This window comes from Maylandia zebra, linkage group LG3 (genome assembly GCF_041146795.1).
Source record: "Maylandia zebra isolate NMK-2024a linkage group LG3, Mzebra_GT3a, whole genome shotgun sequence".
Lineage (NCBI taxonomy): Eukaryota > Metazoa > Chordata > Actinopteri > Cichliformes > Cichlidae > Maylandia > Maylandia zebra.
The window spans coordinates 6,334,060-6,352,181 of record NC_135169.1 but is presented as its reverse complement, the minus strand read 5'-3'; the positions used below and the strand labels follow the sequence as shown (position 1 = coordinate 6,352,181).

At 44.7% G+C, this 18,122-nt stretch overlaps 1 protein-coding gene across 1 annotated transcript in view; it reads left to right on the top strand.

Annotated features, from left to right (window-relative positions):
* LOC112432349 (uncharacterized) overlaps nucleotides 1-16,998 on the top strand; it is a 40,362-nt gene extending 23,364 nt beyond the window's left edge. The window contains exons 9-13 of the mRNA XM_076882088.1: nucleotides 994-1,320; nucleotides 8,004-8,327; nucleotides 10,327-10,431; nucleotides 16,315-16,405; nucleotides 16,842-16,998. Coding sequence (XP_076738203.1) covers nucleotides 994-1,320; nucleotides 8,004-8,327; nucleotides 10,327-10,431; nucleotides 16,315-16,405; nucleotides 16,842-16,998 — 1,004 coding nt within the window. The remainder of the gene's footprint in view (nucleotides 1-993; nucleotides 1,321-8,003; nucleotides 8,328-10,326; nucleotides 10,432-16,314; nucleotides 16,406-16,841) is intronic.
* The last annotated feature ends 1,124 nt before the right edge of the window (nucleotides 16,999-18,122 follow it).

Here is an 18,122-nt window from a genome sequence, read left to right as displayed (position 1 = left end):
TTTTAAGGACTTTAACTGATGCATCAACCTTTGAAAATGGAAAGAAATCAGTCAGATTCATGGCTGCATCACAGTGTCACATGTAGTTCTCCACATCAGCTGGATTATATCTATAGCAGCAAACAGCAGCTGATGCACAAATCTTTGTCTGTGTGAATAAAGTTGGATCAGTTCAAACAGTTTGTTGCTCTGCTTGAAAGCAGCAGTTTTTCTAATGCACCACCTTCATGTTTCCTTCATATTTGAATCCCCCTGTAGATGCTGACAGGTAACCATGTCACACAGAGCTCAAGCCTTTGAATCCAGCTGTGACTGTTGATTTTCTATTGAATGGACTTTTTCAAATCCAGCTGTAGGCCTGTGTTTGTGAGCTCATTAACAGCTGTTTGTTTAGAGAGACGTGGTCCTCACAGGACAGCCACTACAAACATATGATTTTATAGAATATGATGCATTACTGCAGATTCAACACAATAGAAAGGATTTGAAATGAGCTCAGCCTTAAACATGTGCAGCAGTAATATTGATCCACAGACACTGATGGGAACATTTTTCTGCACAATAAGTACTTTGACTTTTCATACTTTATGTACAATTTGCCAGTACTGCAGTTTTGTGTGTAGTGAGGTGTTTTCATGGTGTTTTCTTGGTGCTTTTACTAAAGGAAGCTTCTATCAAATTCTTCCACATGTTGTCAAACTGAGCTGTGTGATGAAGTGAGTGTGACAGAAACACTCAGACTGTGTTTCTCTGCTTCATCAAGTCAAATCTGGTCCTCAGAGACTGAATAAAGTCCTGTCCCACTAACAGCAGCTCCAACAGTCTGTTCACTGCTTTCTTCCTGTCAGTCTTCATCTTTCTGCTGCGTCTCCTCTTCACACTGACCACTTTCTATCTAACAGTGAGCTCCCAGTGAAGCAGCAGCATTCAGCCTGTTAGAGTCAACACAAATGTCTCCATCCAAGCTCATGTTGTGCTTTGTTGTCCTCTCAGTCCCCCAGGTGGAGGTGGATTCAGGGGTGGAGTCTGTCCAGCTGTCCTTCAACACCACACTTCACCTGCCTGAAGACGCTAAAGTGGAGTGGAAGGACAGAAGCAACACGAAGGTCCACGTGTATGAGAACGGCTCTGACCAGCCTCACAAACAGCACCAGGGTTACAGAGACCGAACGAAGATGAATGAAGACCTGCTGAAAACTGGAGACCTCAGTCTGACCCTGAAACACCCCACAGAGAGGGACAACTACACCTACACCTGCACCGTCTACAGCAGGGAGGGAAACATCCTGCTGAAGAAACAAGTGCAGCTGAAAGTCAGAGGTCAGTGCTGTAGATACAGGTCAGAGGTCATGTAGGAGTTTATTCTCTAAAAGCTTTTAGTTTGAATCTATTTTCAGTTCATTCAAATAAAATAAATTCTTTGATGTTTTGATCTAAAAGCCAAAAATGTCAGGCGGAGCAACTGTGTGTTTAAATGAACTAAGAAGACCATTAAAATGACCCTACCTTCAAAATAAAAGCCTCTGGCATGATGTGAGTTTGGATCAAATCAATAGTTTTGTTAGTTTAGTCCAAATCAATGTAAATGTATAAATATCAATAGTTTTAAAGCTGCTGAGATCATTCAAACACTTTGATCCAGTCATTTGGATGTTGTCACATGTCAGGGTGGAGCAGCCATAAATACGAGGCTTTTATTGTGAAAATGCTGAGTGTGATGATCCAGAGGAGCCCATGGGGTGTTTGTGGCTGGATGCAAAGGTTTGTAGCTCTCCTTGTAAAGAGAAACAGCTTGAAGCTACAGAGGAGCGTCTGCAGAAGAAGACAGGGGAAAGAGGAAGAAGCTGAGGCCGCTGGAGAAAAGACAGGAAAAGGAAATCAGCTTCATTTGTTGGAGGCCGTTTGTTCATCACACTGAAATATTCCCACTTTAGAGACAGGAAACAAAGTGAAGTGTGGACTGATGTTTGTCTCCATGATTTGGGCCCTGGAGTCATTTCTTCATCTCCCACTTTAAGACATATTAATGTCAGCCTCACACGTCCCACAGTGGACACATTTCTATTTCTAGATGATATTTGGAGGATGGTCATGTGTTTCTCTGCTGTCACAGCTCTTTGTGATATTTGAGCGCAGCTGTAATGTTTGTGTGGTTAAAGCCACCAGACTCCACTGACAAAAACTCTCATTTTAGCCGGAGAACACGGGGCTGCTGTGGGACTTTGTGTTTGCAAAGGTTTCTATTGGAGGCATGTTTGCCTTTATTATATAGGTGCAGAGAGTAGACAGGAAAGTGGGGAGAGAGTGAGGGACACACAGGCACCTGTAGTAAGCCCCGCCTTCAGCCCACCTGCTCAGCCAGGTGAGCTATAGCGCTGCTTTAACATGTTGGTGTGATTGAGAGTGAATGAAAGTGAGTGATGGAGGCAGCAGGAAACTAACAGGCTGTTTGTTCTGAGAGGTCACATGACTGTTGTTCTCAGCAGAGTCTGATGATTTGATGAGACCATGAGAGCGGCTTCAGTTCCTCATCAGAAAGAGTCTGACAGAAGCTCCTCCCTCTGTACCCCAGTAGACTTCTATTAGACTGCTCCAGATTCCTGAGAGTTCACACAGAAAACTTTACAAACAGCCAAAGAAAAACTATTGAAAAGCTTCAAGATCACAAAGAGCTCTTTCACAGCACATATGAGCCATTAAGAAGTGCACATTTGTGTTTCCCACAGTCCATCATCCAATAATATCAAAGGACAAACTGTGAGGTAAAAAGCCTTCAGCTCTTTTTGAAGGAAGCAAAAAGACTTTGGTCCTGAGAGATGGTTCAAAACACAACTCAGACCTACCAAAGTATTATTTGTGCCAAACACATGAAGCCTTCAACTTTGTATGTGTCCAGTCAGTGTGGCAATAGAAGTCACTGTGAGGATTTTCAATGTGCTGTCAAAGAGCATCCAAACAATCAGGTGAGGATGAAGAGAATTAGTGTGGATGGACAGAAAATCCATATCCAGTGTGATTTAGGAGCAGCTCATATATAATGAGTGAAATGAAAGAAGAGCACAGACAGGAAGAACATGAGTGAGCAGACATTTTGGAGCTGCTGATCCACACAGGGCTGGATGGAAGGAGTGGGAGTCCATGATGGCTCAAAGTCTCTGATCTAACTCTTCCTGAGCCTCTCCCCCTGCCTCCTCTTTGGATCTTCTCCTCCTCTTCTTCCTTATCTGCCTCCTCCACCACTGCTCTCTCCTCCCTCATCTCCTCCTCAGCTGAACTGAAGTCAGGGCTGTAACATGAGGAAACGTGCAGAAATGACTGAGTCAGCATGTTGTTGAAGTGAGTTGAGTGATGGTGAGCAGATTAGATGTGCGAGCCTCCCTGTAGAGAAAAGCAGATCTTCTCCAGAGTTTCCCACCTCATGTTTTCCTGTGTCACAGCTGATTGTCACATCCTGGCTGTCACTAAATGAGTGGTCCAAAGGTGGAAGGAGGAGCACAGTTAGATTGTTCACCTCCTAACCTGTGAAATCAATCAGCTGAATGAAAAACACTGTGATCCTATGAGCTGCTATCAGGGCTGCTCCATTCTCAGGATTCTCATCTGGATGACTGAAGCAGATTATTGATGAAGTCAGCAAACAGCTTTCAAAATGGCTCTTTTTCCAGGGGAACTCCCTGAAATGTAAATCTCATTGGAATGAAGAAGAAGTCCAAAGGCGTGGTTAGGCCCAGACTTGTGGCTGTTTTCAATGTAAAGCCCATGTTGCAGGCAGCTGCTGCTCCTTACTGGCCCACAGCCTCCACTGATGGATGTGTCAGCTCACTTGTACTGTAGCCACGGGGAGAGCGATGGTGAAGCTGACAACCAGAGGTGTAGCGCTATTTGTTGAAGTAGCCCAGCTGTGCCATGGAAGCACAAGTTTCCAGAGATGATTGGACTGTGAGCAGAAATTATCCATGTTGGACTGAATTGAAGAACAGATCATAAAGTCCTCTGTGTGCCCAGCCCGTCTGTCTGAGCATCTTCATCAGTGTGCAGCTGATCTACAGCTAATGTGCTGATTGATGAGCAGCCTGTTCATGGTGATGATGAGAAACAGATTGGATTCAAAGCACAAATGAGTGAAAAAGGAGCAGCAGCCATGATAGAGCGAGTCCTCTGCTGACAGAAATAGTGGAGTGAAGGATTTGTGCAGCGTTTCTCTGTGAAAACAGCTGATTCAGATCAATGAGAGGAGGATGAAGGAGAAGCAGCATGTTTCTGATAGAAGCATCACTGCTGTGCTACAAACTGCTGGGACTGTGTGTGTGTGACGGCTCAGCTGGAGGCAGGATTGGTCCAGAGGAGAGCTGCTTTATTCCAGACTAACTCTTCTAGAAAGCTGACATCTGTGTGGAACAGCTGACCTGCACCATGTGGAAAAGAACAGCAACATGATTCAGCGTCAGATCCCGACACATCCACGGATTCATCCCGTTACAGGAACTGTGCCACACGTGGCCTCTGTTTGTTCTGCATTGATGCTGCAGGGATTTCTTCAAGTCACTATAATATAGTGTCAGATGGACACATGAAGCTAACACGGCACATCTTTGTGAGTCTGCAGCATGTTGACACACATGTCAGTGTTGTACAGATCTGAGAGCAGCACAAACAAACTCCATCAAAGTGATTTGTGCTGTTGCAGAGCTGTGTGACTGCATTTGTCTTCATTATGGACACATTTCTACAAATGGGACTAAACATGTGACCCTCTGCACATCCATGGCTCAACAGTGCACCCATTGGCTGGATGCAGCTTGTATTGTGGCTCCTCCCCCTTAGCTTCAGGTCAGTTTAGCTGTGTTTCCTCCAAATCCCAGAATTCCTGAGGAGCAGGAATATGTGGGGCTGGGCTCTAAACACTCAGGGTGAGGACTGAGTGAAGAGCTACAGGACAAAGTTTCAGCGCTGCGCTCACAGCTTTGAGACGTCCAATCAGCAACTGGTCCTGATAACATCTCCCCTCTCCTTCCACATACATGAAGACTGCTAGAAGCAGCTATCAGCCACATCAGGCTCACATCATGCTTGCTATTAAACATGCTGCAGTCTGCAGTAAACTCCCTGCCACAAAGCTTTGAGTCTCCTCCAAATGCACCTGTAACAAGGTCACCTGCAGAAATAACTGTGTCCACGGGCAGAGTCACCAACACTCTGCACCAGAGCTAAACCTGCTTTGGAGCTAAAAAGCTGCTGTCAGGGTTTCCTGCAGAGCTTCAAATGTGGAGACTGAAAGCTGTGGACAGTTTCTGTGGCTGGATTATTTCATATGTGTTTGTTTCACTTTCAAAGGAAAGTGTTGGAATAAATCAGGTGTGTGACGCACACTTTACTGCAGATTGTTCTCAATGTAACACAAAAAGCAATCAAAATGTGATTGATCCTGATGTGCTTGTTGCTTCTAGCAGTGTTGATGTATTTGCACAGAGAGGGGGAGATGTTATCAGAGTGTGTAAGCGATCAGATCTGATGCTGAATCATGTTCATGTACAGTCAGCTGATCCTCACAGTTCAGTTTGTAATCATGCAGCTCTCCTCTGATAAATCCTGAGCTCCACCTGAGTCTCAGTCCTCAGGACCTCACACAGTCCCAGCAGCTTCTATCAGCAGAGTTCTCCCTGATATCACAAACATATTGATCCTCCTTCAGCCTCCTCTCATTCATCTGTTTCCACAGAGAAACTCATCAGTGAAACCTGAGCTTACTGTGGATTATTCTGGTGGCTCCATCACTCTCTGCCTCACACGCCCTCATCTGCTGCTTTCCTCTGATTGGCTGCTCTGACAGAGTCATGATTGGCTGCATGTTTGTATAGAAAGCAGCACGTTGCTGGTAGATCAGCCATCAGCTCATGTTTGTGACTGCAGCATGGCACCAGTTTGCTCCTCGTGTTTCAGTCCCAGACTGACCTGCAGCTCTTTAGTAAATTCAGACAGCAGCTTTGTAACTGTTAGTAAATCTGACCATGAATATCATTATGACACCTCTGACCACTCATTCTGTCTTTATTGGCTTTCATACATGAAACACGCTTAAAGTCACCATTGAATCTAAACTGGATGAAAGCAGCTGTGAGTCACTGCAGCAGCTCTGTGCCAACAACCAACCAACACCTGGGTGGAGTCCCAGCTGAAGCTGAGAGATACTCAGAGACAGAAGCAGCTGTATGGAAGCGTTCTACAGGACGGCTGACACAAAGCTGATGTTACTGATGTCTCCTAGATAGATCTCATGGACCAAAGGCTCTCTGTGTCATCTCGGCTCCAGCTGAACTAAACTGAGAGGGAATTTGGGCTTTCAGGGAGGGGTGAAAGCAGATTCAGGTTTCATCATGTTTCTGTTCAAAACATCAAATCAAGCTGATGGGAAGTTGTAGAATCCTTCAGAATAAAAGCCTGACTATTCAGAGCTCCAACATTAAGAAGAGCAAAGTGGACCAAGGTGGGTGGAGGCAGCAGAGAAACTGTAGGGTGGAGCTGAATGCTTCATCAGTGGAATGATGCAGCAGATTTCCTCCACCTTGCACAAACTGTCCTGTTAGTTATTATGACTGGAACATCCAAAATGTCTCCAGAGGCTCCGAGTCCAGCTGAACATGTATTAGTGTTTAGAGTGGAACTGAGGTGATAGGGACTAGGACCTGGGGGACGTCAGTCAGTGACGGAGCGGTCAGCAGGTGTGGGCAGGTGTGGACAGGTACTTGATGGAGTGTTTCCTGCTGGACTCCATATGATATGTTAGCAGAGAGGATCTGGCTCCTGATTGGTTGAAGTGGAGCCCATCTGCTGCAGAAAGATGCCTCCTGTCCCAGAAAACATTGAAGTTGTCTCTAAAGCCCAGGCTGTGGGAGTCACACACAGAGGAGAGCCAGGTGTGGAGGCCGAGCAGCCGCCCAAACGCCCCACGGCCACAGGTGGGAGTGGGGCCGCAGATACAAACACTACGGTGGGCTTGTTTCACAGCCTCACAAAGACACACAAAGTCCAGTTTGAGGAAGTGGGAGCGCTGTTTGGAGTCCGGTTGGTGCCCATGTGGATAAGGATGGTGTCGGCCTCCGGACGGGATCGTATTCTGACAGGAAACTTGTCTAAAACGTCCCAGAGCGTCGGGCCGGGAAAAGACAGAGCGCACGCCTCCTTTATTGTGAAATTCCTCACCATGGTAACTGAACACATCAGCTGGTCTGCAGCAGGTCATGTTCAGAGTTTGAGGCTCAAAGTGTCCCATTTTCACTGATTGTTTCCCGACGACATGCTTCACGTGTGATATGGATCCTCTGCTGAAGGAATCTGCTTTCTATCCACAACCTGTTGATCCGTGTCTGACTAACAGCAGCGCAGGAAGCCCTGCAGTTACAGAGAAACTGTCTGAGTCGCATTGTTGCTGCAGTTTACCTGCAACTGCTGTGAAGAAAAAGTCTCACTGTGTTTGTGTTTGGTCCTAATCTGCTGCCTGTCTGTTTGACATGCTGGATTTCCAGCTGATCGATGACAGATTAGAAACTGATCAGTCTATTGATCACACAATATTCCATCAATAGAATTGATTGGACTTTGATTTGTGTAACAAAGTGATTTCCACGTCTCCTTCATGATGTGACAGTGTCAGAGCTGAATGCACTTGTAGAGTATCATGTTTTTATGGCTCACATTTAAAGTGTTGCAGCTCTAATGTACAGCTGTCATATTAGAAATAGAAGCAGCTCTGATTTTAGTGCTCAAAGAAATCTATGAAGTGATGAATTCACACATGAACAGTTTTCTGCAGCGTTCCTCTCGGCCTTATTTGCAGCTCCACTCTTGTTTTTGCTCTAATAATTATTTCTCTCCATGAGCTGTTTCTCTGCCTGAAGGAGGCGCCACTCCATCGCTTCATTTAGTGCAGAACAAGAGTCACATGATGCTGCTCTGAACACCAATCACACTTTGTACAGCTCATGTTGTGTTTGTTGTCCTCTCAGTGTGTCAGGTGGAGGTGGAGGAGGGGGCGGAGTCTGTCCAGCTGCCCTTCAACACCACACAAAACCTGCCTGAAGATGCTGAAGTGAAGTGGTGGTACAGTTCATACAGGAAGGTCCACGTGTATGAGAACGGCTCTGACCAGCCTGAAGAACAGCACCAGGTTTACAGAGACCGAACGAAGATGAATGAAGACCTGCTGAAAACTGGAGACCTCAGTCTGACCCTGAAACACCCCACAGAGAGAGACAGTGGAGAATACAGATGTGTAGTCAGGAGGAATGGAGACATCATGAGATTCAAAACAGTACAGCTCAAAGTCAAAGGTTTGTGTGTGTGTAGGTGTGTGTGTGTGTGTGTGTGTGTGTAGGTGTGTGTGCGTTTGTGTGCGTGTGTGTGTGTGTGTGTGTGTGCGTTTGTGTGTGTGTGTGTGTGCGTTTGTGTGTGCGTGTGTGTGTGTGTGTGTGCGTGTGTGTGCGTGTCTGTGCGTTTGTGTGTGTGTTCGTGTGTGTGTGTGTGTGTGTCTGTGTGTCTGTGTTTGTGTGTGTCTGTGTGTCTGTGTTTGTGTGTGTGTCTGTGTGTGCGTGTGTGTGTGTTTGTGTGTGTGTCTGTGTTTGTGTGTGTCTGTGTCTGTGTGTTCGTGTGTGTGTGTGTGTGTGTGTGTGTTTGTGTGTGTGTCTGTGTCTGTGTGTTCGTGTGTGTGTGTGTGTGTGTGTGTGTGTGTGTTTGTGTGTGTGTCTGTGTGTGCGTGTGTTCGTGTGTGTGTGTGTGTGTGTGTGTGTGTGTGTGTGTGTGTGTGTCTCTGACTGTCTTGTGTCTCCTCTGCAGGGAGAGTTCAGGTCCAGGATCAAACAGGGGACATCAGGAACAGAAGCAGCTCCATTGATCCGACTCCTCTGATGGCTGATCAATCAGTTTGATCTGTGTGTTCTTTGATTATTGATCAGTGATGTCAGAGTGGAGTCAGTGTGATGTTGTTGTTGTGTGTTTGAGACTTTTAGTGTCCATGAAGGTCTCTGCTGCCGTAGATCCTCTGAACTGTGACAGAGGTCTCACTCTGGAGGAAACTCTCAGCACTTTCCAGCAGCTCCTCCATCATGGAGGACGTTCCCTCACTGTAACAGGTGGAGGAGAGAGGAGAGGAAGCACAGGTGGATCCTCTGAGGAAGAGGAGCGTCCTACAAACCACATGATCACATGACCAGAGGACAAGCATGTGCAGAAACACATTAAAGTCAGCCTGTAAACACGTTTGTGTAAATTCTAGTCGTGTTTTTCTGTCACATTCAAATAAAAGCAGAGAAAGCAGAACAAATGCTGAAGCTGTCTGTGTGGAATAAAGGAGTTACAGTACACACACACACACACACACACACACACACACACACACACACACACACACACATCTGTCCAGCAGCTGTCTGAGCTGCAGTCTGTATTGTGTGTGTAATATCTTCATGTTTCTAACATTACAGTTTTATCTTCAGGTGTAAAATCAGCTGCTCTGCTGTCTTCTCTCCTGATCCTGTGTGATTGATTCGATCCTGCAAACGCCACAAATTTCATTCCAGCTTTGATTTGAAAGCCAGCGAGTAAAAGGATCAGCGATAGTTTTCAGAGCGATGCCAAAGCTTGGGTTCCTCTCCTACAGCAGCTTTTCTTTCTTTCTCTCCCTGTGAAATACAGCAGCTGGACCTTTGGCTGCAACACACTGTGAGACAAACTGCACACAAACAGTTTGTGTGTTTGCTGATGTTTGTTGAGCTGATAGAAACGCTGCATTTGAAATTAGCTGACACTTCAAAAACGTTCCTCCCTTTATGCTCGCTGCTCTTCAGCAGGGCTAGCTAGATGCTAAAGTAGCGCTAACACAACTTACCTGCAGTCGTTCAGGTCTCGTCCCAAAAACATATCAAATAAAAACATGGCCCACTTTAAGCCCTGACTGTGACTCACAGTTTGACTCTTTCGTCTCTTTTTATGTGATTAATAAATGAACAGGATTTCCTTTCATGTGTTTCTGTTCAGGCTCAAATCACTTTGATGTTTGAAGGCTCGCACTGATGGAATAATAACTCCCCTCAAATGTGTTAAAGCTAAAGTAACCAGCCTGTTTGAACATGTAAGGAGTAGAAAGTACAGATACCTGAAAATCCTACTTAAGTACAGTAACAGAGTATTTGTACTTAGTTACTTCCCACCTCTGGCCCTACCGTTTTATCCCATATGACTAAAGCCAGGTAGGGGCTGGCTGGATTCAGCAGAGCAAACATCTAATGTAGTCGTGGGCTCACAAGTTTCTCTCTGAGTGCTGTCATGGTGTAGTTGCCATGGTGACACAAGGTTTGGCCCTGACCAAAGCGCTCGGCACAGACATGGTAGAGAAGGCCGTCACTAAACGATGGAGGCGGGGAAGCGAGACTCAGAGGGGTGAGGTATCCTGGTGTTACTGAGGAGAACTCTGCTCTCTCTTTCTAGTCCCTGTTATTTACTCACACTGTCCCATTTAAAGCAGCTGAGTCCTCTGTGATGCTGTTCACACTAATATGGTTGGATCACGCTCAGACTGACTCTGACTGTCAGCTCACTCTTGAACACACTGAGTTTCTGGGAGTCTGGCAGGTATAAGACCCTCTTCAGGAACTGACTCAAAGAAGAAAAAGTGGATGTTTTCATTTGATTGTCATTTTTCACTGGACGTGGGTGAAACTCCTGGATATCAAAGACATTCTGAGGATCACTGAAGTTAAACGGCTGAAAGTTTAAAGAGAATTGTAAAATGATAAGATGATGATTGACTAATAAGATTATCTGACAGGTCCTTAAAGTGGCCCCTTGGTGGAGCTCAGCAGGACAACAGGTGGCTGTGAGCTCATTTTAAAATCATCATAGAATAAACAGAAACATTAGCAGATGACGTTTGAAGGCTTTACATGTGCTGGATATGAATGTTTGGAGCCCAGATCATCATTGGTCTGGTTTCAGTGTGGATGCTTTTCTCCATGTTGGCCTGAGGGTGGTGCTGTTTAGCCTGTACTGAGTATTTGTCACTATGCTGTGGGTGGAGTCAGTGATTGGCTGAAGGTGCCTTCTTTAAAGCGGGAACACTGGCTCAGCTTTCCTACCTCCTTCCTCCCAGCTGGACCACGCTGCATCACCAAGTGATTGTCTGTGTGTGGAAGAGTGATGCCATTGTACACACTGTAAATATCTTCTTCAGCTGTGTGGGTGGAGAAGCTTTTCTGTCAGGGAGGCGGTGTCCTTCTCACCTTCAGACATGAGATTAGAAAGAGAGAGAGTTCAGATCACAGTGCAGATATGAATGAATGAATCCGTGCTCGTCCTCACGGCTCCTGCATGCTTTTAAAAAAGTGTGTGTTCAGCTCTGATCTCCAATCTGTTCTTTTCTCTCTTTGTTTCCTGGGTTCATGATCATCATCACACCGTCTGAGGCTCCTAAATATCCACGTTTGCTTGTTTCACTTTCACACTCTGGGAGTCAAAGATGTTTCAGCTCCAAACTCACTGAGAGCTCCTCGTGCCCACCACGTGACCACAAACATCTTTGTGCTCACGTGCTGCTCGTGTCTGAGACGCTTTAGTTTGAAGGAGACAAACTGCAGACGCAGCATTTCCTGTTCCTGAGTGTAAACCTGAGCATTTGAAATGAGCTCCACAGGGAAGCTGTAGGTGACAGAGATGCTCACAGACTCACTGACGTTACAGTCTGTCAGCATCACGCAGTATCACAGACACACGGGAAGATTTAGTGCAAGTGCTGAGAGACACACAGCAGACATGTTGACTGGAAACATGTCAGACTGAAATAAAGCAGAAGCACATGTTAGCACATGCTAATATGATGTGGATGTGTTTAGTGTGGGAGCAGGACTCACCTGAGACACACCTGTGTGGATGCTGCTGCTTCCTGCTCTGCTCTTTCTGCTGATTCAGCGTCTTCATCACGTCTGAGGCTCTGTCACAGTTTGTTTGTTAACATCATCATGGACACAACACAAGCACATCTATGTGACATTTCCTATGGTTGTGATTGATGTGGATGTAGAACATGTCACTATCTCATTGTTTAATAAAGTAAATGTTCCATTAGAAACACAGACAGTAGAATTATAAACAGAGTTTGAAACACGAGACATTTGATGGAAGTTTGACCTCATTTGACCTTGAAAAAGAGCTCAGAGCTCCAAAATGGCTCTAAAGAGCATTATTATCACTTTGACCTTCAGATCCATCTGTTGACCTTGAAGTGAGGTCAGAGGTCAGATGTGAGCTGATATCTTCATGTGCTCCTTTCTACATGTTGATGATCCACAGCACACTTGTTCCAATCCTGCTTTCTAAGTTTGAGGCTTTTCTCAGTTTCCATCAATAAATCATGAAGTCGACCTTGAAGACTTGGGTGGATGTGAGCCAGATGTGAACAGATGGTTAACATGAGCCCGCTCTACACCCCTACAAAGTTTGATCAGAGTTCATTCACAACTATTCGAGCTGTCGTGTTCACACACAGAACGACACGCACACACACGCTACCACAAACATAACCTGTGTTTTCAAGGTGAGCTAAAGCTCCAGGTGTCACATCAAACACTCACAGGGAAAACACCAATCACAGCACGCACACATATACTGAACATGACAGAGAGAGTTATTAGAGACCAGCTTTTATCACATTTATTCTTCCTCAAAGTTCCAACAGAGCCGAACAACCCAGAGGGAAATGTCCGGGTCCTCCCAGCAGCCAGTGAGCTTCTGTAGAGAGGACACGTGAATAAAGCCGCAGTGATCCACAAACACAAACAGCTCTTTGCTGCCTTTGACTCCTTACTTGATGCAACAGCTGATGCTGTCAAACAAAAACAAACTTCATGTTGACCATCAAACTGATCTTTATTGTCTTTCTTGCAGAAAGTTTCATTATTTCATGGGCAGCTGAAAGAAGTAAGAAGTGCAGAATATGACAGGAAATAAGTGGAAGAACAAAATCTTCATTTCCTCCAAGTCTTCTGGGCCTGGATGTGATGGAAACACTCACTGAGTCCACTGCTGTGCTCATCACTGAAGCTCATAATGCAGCAGGTAGTATTGCACATTTGCAGGACTGAAACATGTTGGAAACCTTGGAGGATTTCCTGCTTCTTCTCCAGGTCATTGAAGCAAACTGCTGGGCCTGAGCGGGCAGTTTCCCATCGAGTGTCCAAAAACTCTTTAACATGGTGGAGATTTCATAGCCACGCTGTAACCACGCTGTAAGAACACGAGGATGATCCACCGTCACCGTTCTCATAGGGGGGTGGTCTGATTGGTGGAGTTTCTCTGTTGTTGTCGAGTCTTTACTTTACAGTAGAAACTCCTGCAGGTGACTGTTGTTGTCATTTGCTGCTGTAGAAATAAAACTGAAGGAGTTTTGCAGGTAGAAGATATTTGATTTACAGCTTCTCACACACGAGACCAGGCCTGCAGCTAGCCATTATTTTAGTGTGTAAACAGGCTCCGCCTCCACGTTAAACTGTGACATCATCATCACTGCTGCTGTTATCAGTGTTTGTGTTTAACACTGGAGGCTGTGTGGGCTTAATGTGCTCAGACTTTTATTCACACGCTGCTCATGAACACGTTTCTATTGGAGTCTGTGAAACATGGAAGCAAAGAATTTTATAATCGAATTATTGGAATCACTCGATGAATCGTTGCAGCTCTACACGAGACACTTTCTTTAAAAACCATCAGACTGCTTTCATACATGTTAACGCTTAAATACAGAAAACTTCAGCCTGATATTCCCGACGTATGAAACTATGTTCAAATCCAGATGAACTTTTTTACAAAGAGCCTGTTTCTGTTAATATCACATCAAAAGTCTGTGATGGTGTTCGGTCTCGTGTTCCCAGCATTAACCTGTGAAATGTTCATATTTATGTACCAGTTAAAGGTAAAACATGTTTTCTAATAAACTGTGTTTGTAAGATCTGCTGGTTGTAAGAAGAAGTGTGTAAATGTCCCCAGTGGCTGCTGTGGTTTACATGGTGAGATAACATGTGAGAAATAATTCAGATACTGAGGCTACAAACTGTTAGTTTGTGCTGCTGTGGAGACGGATAAAGAACATGTGATGATGATAAAACTAAGAGCTGAACTCCCCCAGCTAACATTATCTGGGCTGAACCATTAAAATAGGTGGGGCACTTCCTTTAGGGAGTATAATAGACATTACAAACCTCCATGTGTCCACACATCAACTGTCACTGCAGCCTCAGAGCAACAAAAGTGTTTAGACCCACTGTGTTCTTAACCCACAGTCACTCCCCATGAGCATTTCTACTGCTGAACACAAACCTGGTGAAACTTCAGCTGCCCAACACACTGTTAGTGACTCACAGGTTTTTCCTTTGTTCTCTGTCAAAGCTGATGTTCCCACTTCCTTGTGATCCTCCCTCATGTGCTCCTGGTTTCTCTCTTGTATTCTTTGGACTTCTGTATACAAACCAGGGCTGGACTGGGACAAAAAATAGGCCCGGGCATTTTGACTAGAGATCGGCCCCCCAGGTATTATAGGAAAAGCCATAAAACCTTTGAATGAAAACAGACACTGTTGTGACAGTGATGTACAGTCTTGTTGGTATATGTATGATTTCTATACATTTTACATCAGATAAAAACTTTGGTTGTAAGATTCAGATAATTATTTAATAAAAGCGAGACATTTTAAATGAGAATAAGAAAGAAAAGTATTTCTTTGTGCCCCCCTCTCCCTGTTAATGCCCTACCTGCCCCCCTGGCCACACTTTGCTAGACCCGCCCCTGCACAGTTACCAGCTGTCAGCTACCTAAAAAAGGATCCTGGGGTTATTTGTCTCTCAGAAACAGTTCATAACTTCCCTTCAACTCATTCATGTCACCTAAAAGGTAAACCTGTTTCTCCATCACCTGTTCAGCTCTGATGATTCAGTAAGGACATCTCCTGGTTTCATCTTCATGTTTCCCTCTCACCACATATCCAAACCGACATCATGACCAGCAGCTTTACAGCTGTGGCTCCAGCAAACATCAGCTGATACTAGAAATTAATATTAAATAACAACAGCTGATCAAGCTTAAACGTGCTGCTGTTTAACGCGACATCCGCTGGTTTCCTCTTTGTGGCGCAAAGTGTGCGATAAACAAACAAGAGAGAAAAGCTGATCAGCTGATCATTGATCAGTTTCATGATTGAAGTAGAAACAGGAGAGGGAGAGGGGGGGAGAAGAAGAGGCAGCTGTGCAGCAAATACAGAATAAATCCAGCTTTGTGTCTTTTTCATTGTAGCTGAAGACAAACTGCATTTCGTTTCACCTCAATACGAAATGCGTAATATTTTCTCTGAACACGAGACGATTCTGTTTTTTAGGGCTAAAAACTCAGAGGGGACGGTTGGCAACTCCAATAATTAACCTTGTGAATAAAATAAAGTTCACTATCAGTAACATCATAGCACCACCCAGCTGTATAGAAACTCCATCATGCTAGCTAGTAGCAGTACGAGTTAATGTAACTGACTGTAAAAAGTCAGCACAACGAAAATAAACTCCAGCTAAACTTGGTTTATATCTGACCCGGATAGACTGCAGGTCATAACTTCTTACCTGAAGTTCAGTTCACCTGATTCTTGGACCGGCAGCCGCCTCGGGTCTCTCCTTCTCCTGCCTCCCCTTTCTCTCATCCACCTGCTGGCCTCCACCACTTGCTAATGTTACTGAACCTGTGGAAGCTCCGATAGCCACCAAACAACTGAGTTATTTCATTGTTTATACCGTTACCAGAAAAAAAAATCATCGGCCCATAAAAACGAAAAATCACCATCGACCCACCGATGAGTTTACCAACACAAGATGAGTTTCTAATGTTGACCTTAATCTAACCTTTAGGTCCAGTCCCTGCTCTGTCATTACAGGATGCTCTGAGCAGTCATGGATCCAGCAGATTCACTGTGTTCAAAGACTTTAGCTCAGACTCCACAGAAGCAGCTTTGTGGAGGATCCATGAGGAGACTCTGGAACAATGATGGCTTGTAGATGTTTTGCTGCTGTGGCTCAGGGACTTGGTGAGTTCTCACTCTCCAGCTTCTTCTGACCAGGACTCCATTTCCCAGCTTTCCTACAAAAAGCAACACTTTCCAGTTCAGCAGAGTCCAGTGGATGGTGCTGCCTCCACTGCCCTCAACCTCCAGCTCAGCCGCCCTCTGCTGGTCCCTTATACTGCAGTGTTGATGGAATACTGCTCTGCTCCCACTGACCTCCTCCTCTGCCTCCAAAGGGTCTCCACCTGCACTGCTGTCTGTGTGCTACACCTCTGGAGAGGCCTCCACTGCTGCCTACGGCCTCAGCAGCCTGTCCATTCTCCTGAAGTGCTCCTCTTCTTGGCTCCACCTTGTGGATGACCTCCTGAACTGTTTCTGCTCCCCTCTGAGTTTTTTACTTTTTTAGTTCCTGTCTGTTGGTCGTCTGCTTCCACTCCTGGACTCTGAAGCTTCTTCTGTTTTCTCTGATTTTGATTTTCACTTTGTTCCCCTGGAGATGTTTGTGCTCTTTGGACGTCTGCATGAAACCTAATAAACTGTTGGTGTGTTTGTTTAGACTGTGTCAGGTTTGAATTTCATTTAGAGAAGAGGCCAGAGTAACATGTTTAGCATGTATATATATTTTATTTTTCTTCTCTTAAAGCTGTTTCGAATCCAAAACAACACATTTACAATAAAGACAAACATTAATAAACCAGTTGCAGAACTGTATGGGGTACACACACTCACACTCCTCATACATAATCTATACTCCTGGGCCCAGGCACCAGCACCCCTGGAGGGGCTATCTGCCCCCAGACCCAGGAGATGGTTCCCTTTACTGGAACCATGAATTCTGCTGTGTAAACATCCTGAAGGAGAACATCCGGCCATCAGTTCATGGCCTGAAGCTTAAGAGCACTCAGGCAGCAGGACAATGATCTGAAACATACCAGTAAGTCGACCTCCGACTGGCTAAAAAACAAACAAACAAACAAAATGAAGTTTTTGGAGTATGTGATAAAAGGACCAGACACAAACAGTGTTTAATTAAAAAAAACTGCATTTTCTATTTACACAAGTTGTCTTTGTCTAATAGTAAATATTTGTTTGATCTGAAACATGTAAATGTGACAAACACACAAAAAAGGGAAATCAGGAAGGAGGCAAACACTTTTCACACCACTGTGTGCAGAATTGTGCAACCTTAACAAAAACAATATGTGACTTGTGTTATTATTTGTTATGAACAAATCTTTTTTACACACAAATTCTCATCTATAGATGCACAAACATAACATTTCCAGATTTATTTTGATTTACAAGGTTACAAAAATTTGAGCCCAAACAGCTGCCTCCACACATTCTTTTACACTGATGTAGGTTGAAGCTTTCTAAGTAGCGCGAGCGACTAGGCAATAACTAATATAACTAATAATCAGTAACAAACTAGATTCTTCTAATCCCATACAAACATCAAACCCAACAAAGGTACACAAATCATAGAAAAACTGCAAAATTTTGGAATCCCTTTTCTTGTGTGAGCTGCATTTCTTTGGACCTTCCCTCCTTTTGACACATGGACCTTCCCTGTGTTAATTTACCATAATTAGGACAATGAGAAAATAAAAAAGTTAGGTACATTGTCTCTTGGGTTTTCTGAGGGCTTCTCCTCTGGGGTAGTTTTACTCTGGGCCTGTAAATCTGTGTTAAGAGATGAAGTTAGTGTGGTTTTCATGTTAATCCTGTGCTCTGGTTCCATATTGTGTTTAACTCCTGGCTCTGCCACTGCATCCACACTATACCTGCCAGGAAACAGAATCTTTGAGTTAATATAAGCCTTACATTTACAAACAGCTGTCGTTTATGGGAGTAATAAGGCTGTAGCCACAAGTTTGTGATACAACAGCTACAACAAGGGTCATCCTAAACTAGCTGCAGTCTAAAGTGTCAGTTTGAAGTCAGTCAAAGCTTTGTCTGCATCATCAGTCTGTTGTAGTCTGTCATGTCCAGTCAGTCTCCTCACATGTGTCACTGCTGATTGTGGAGCCTCTCATGCAGCATG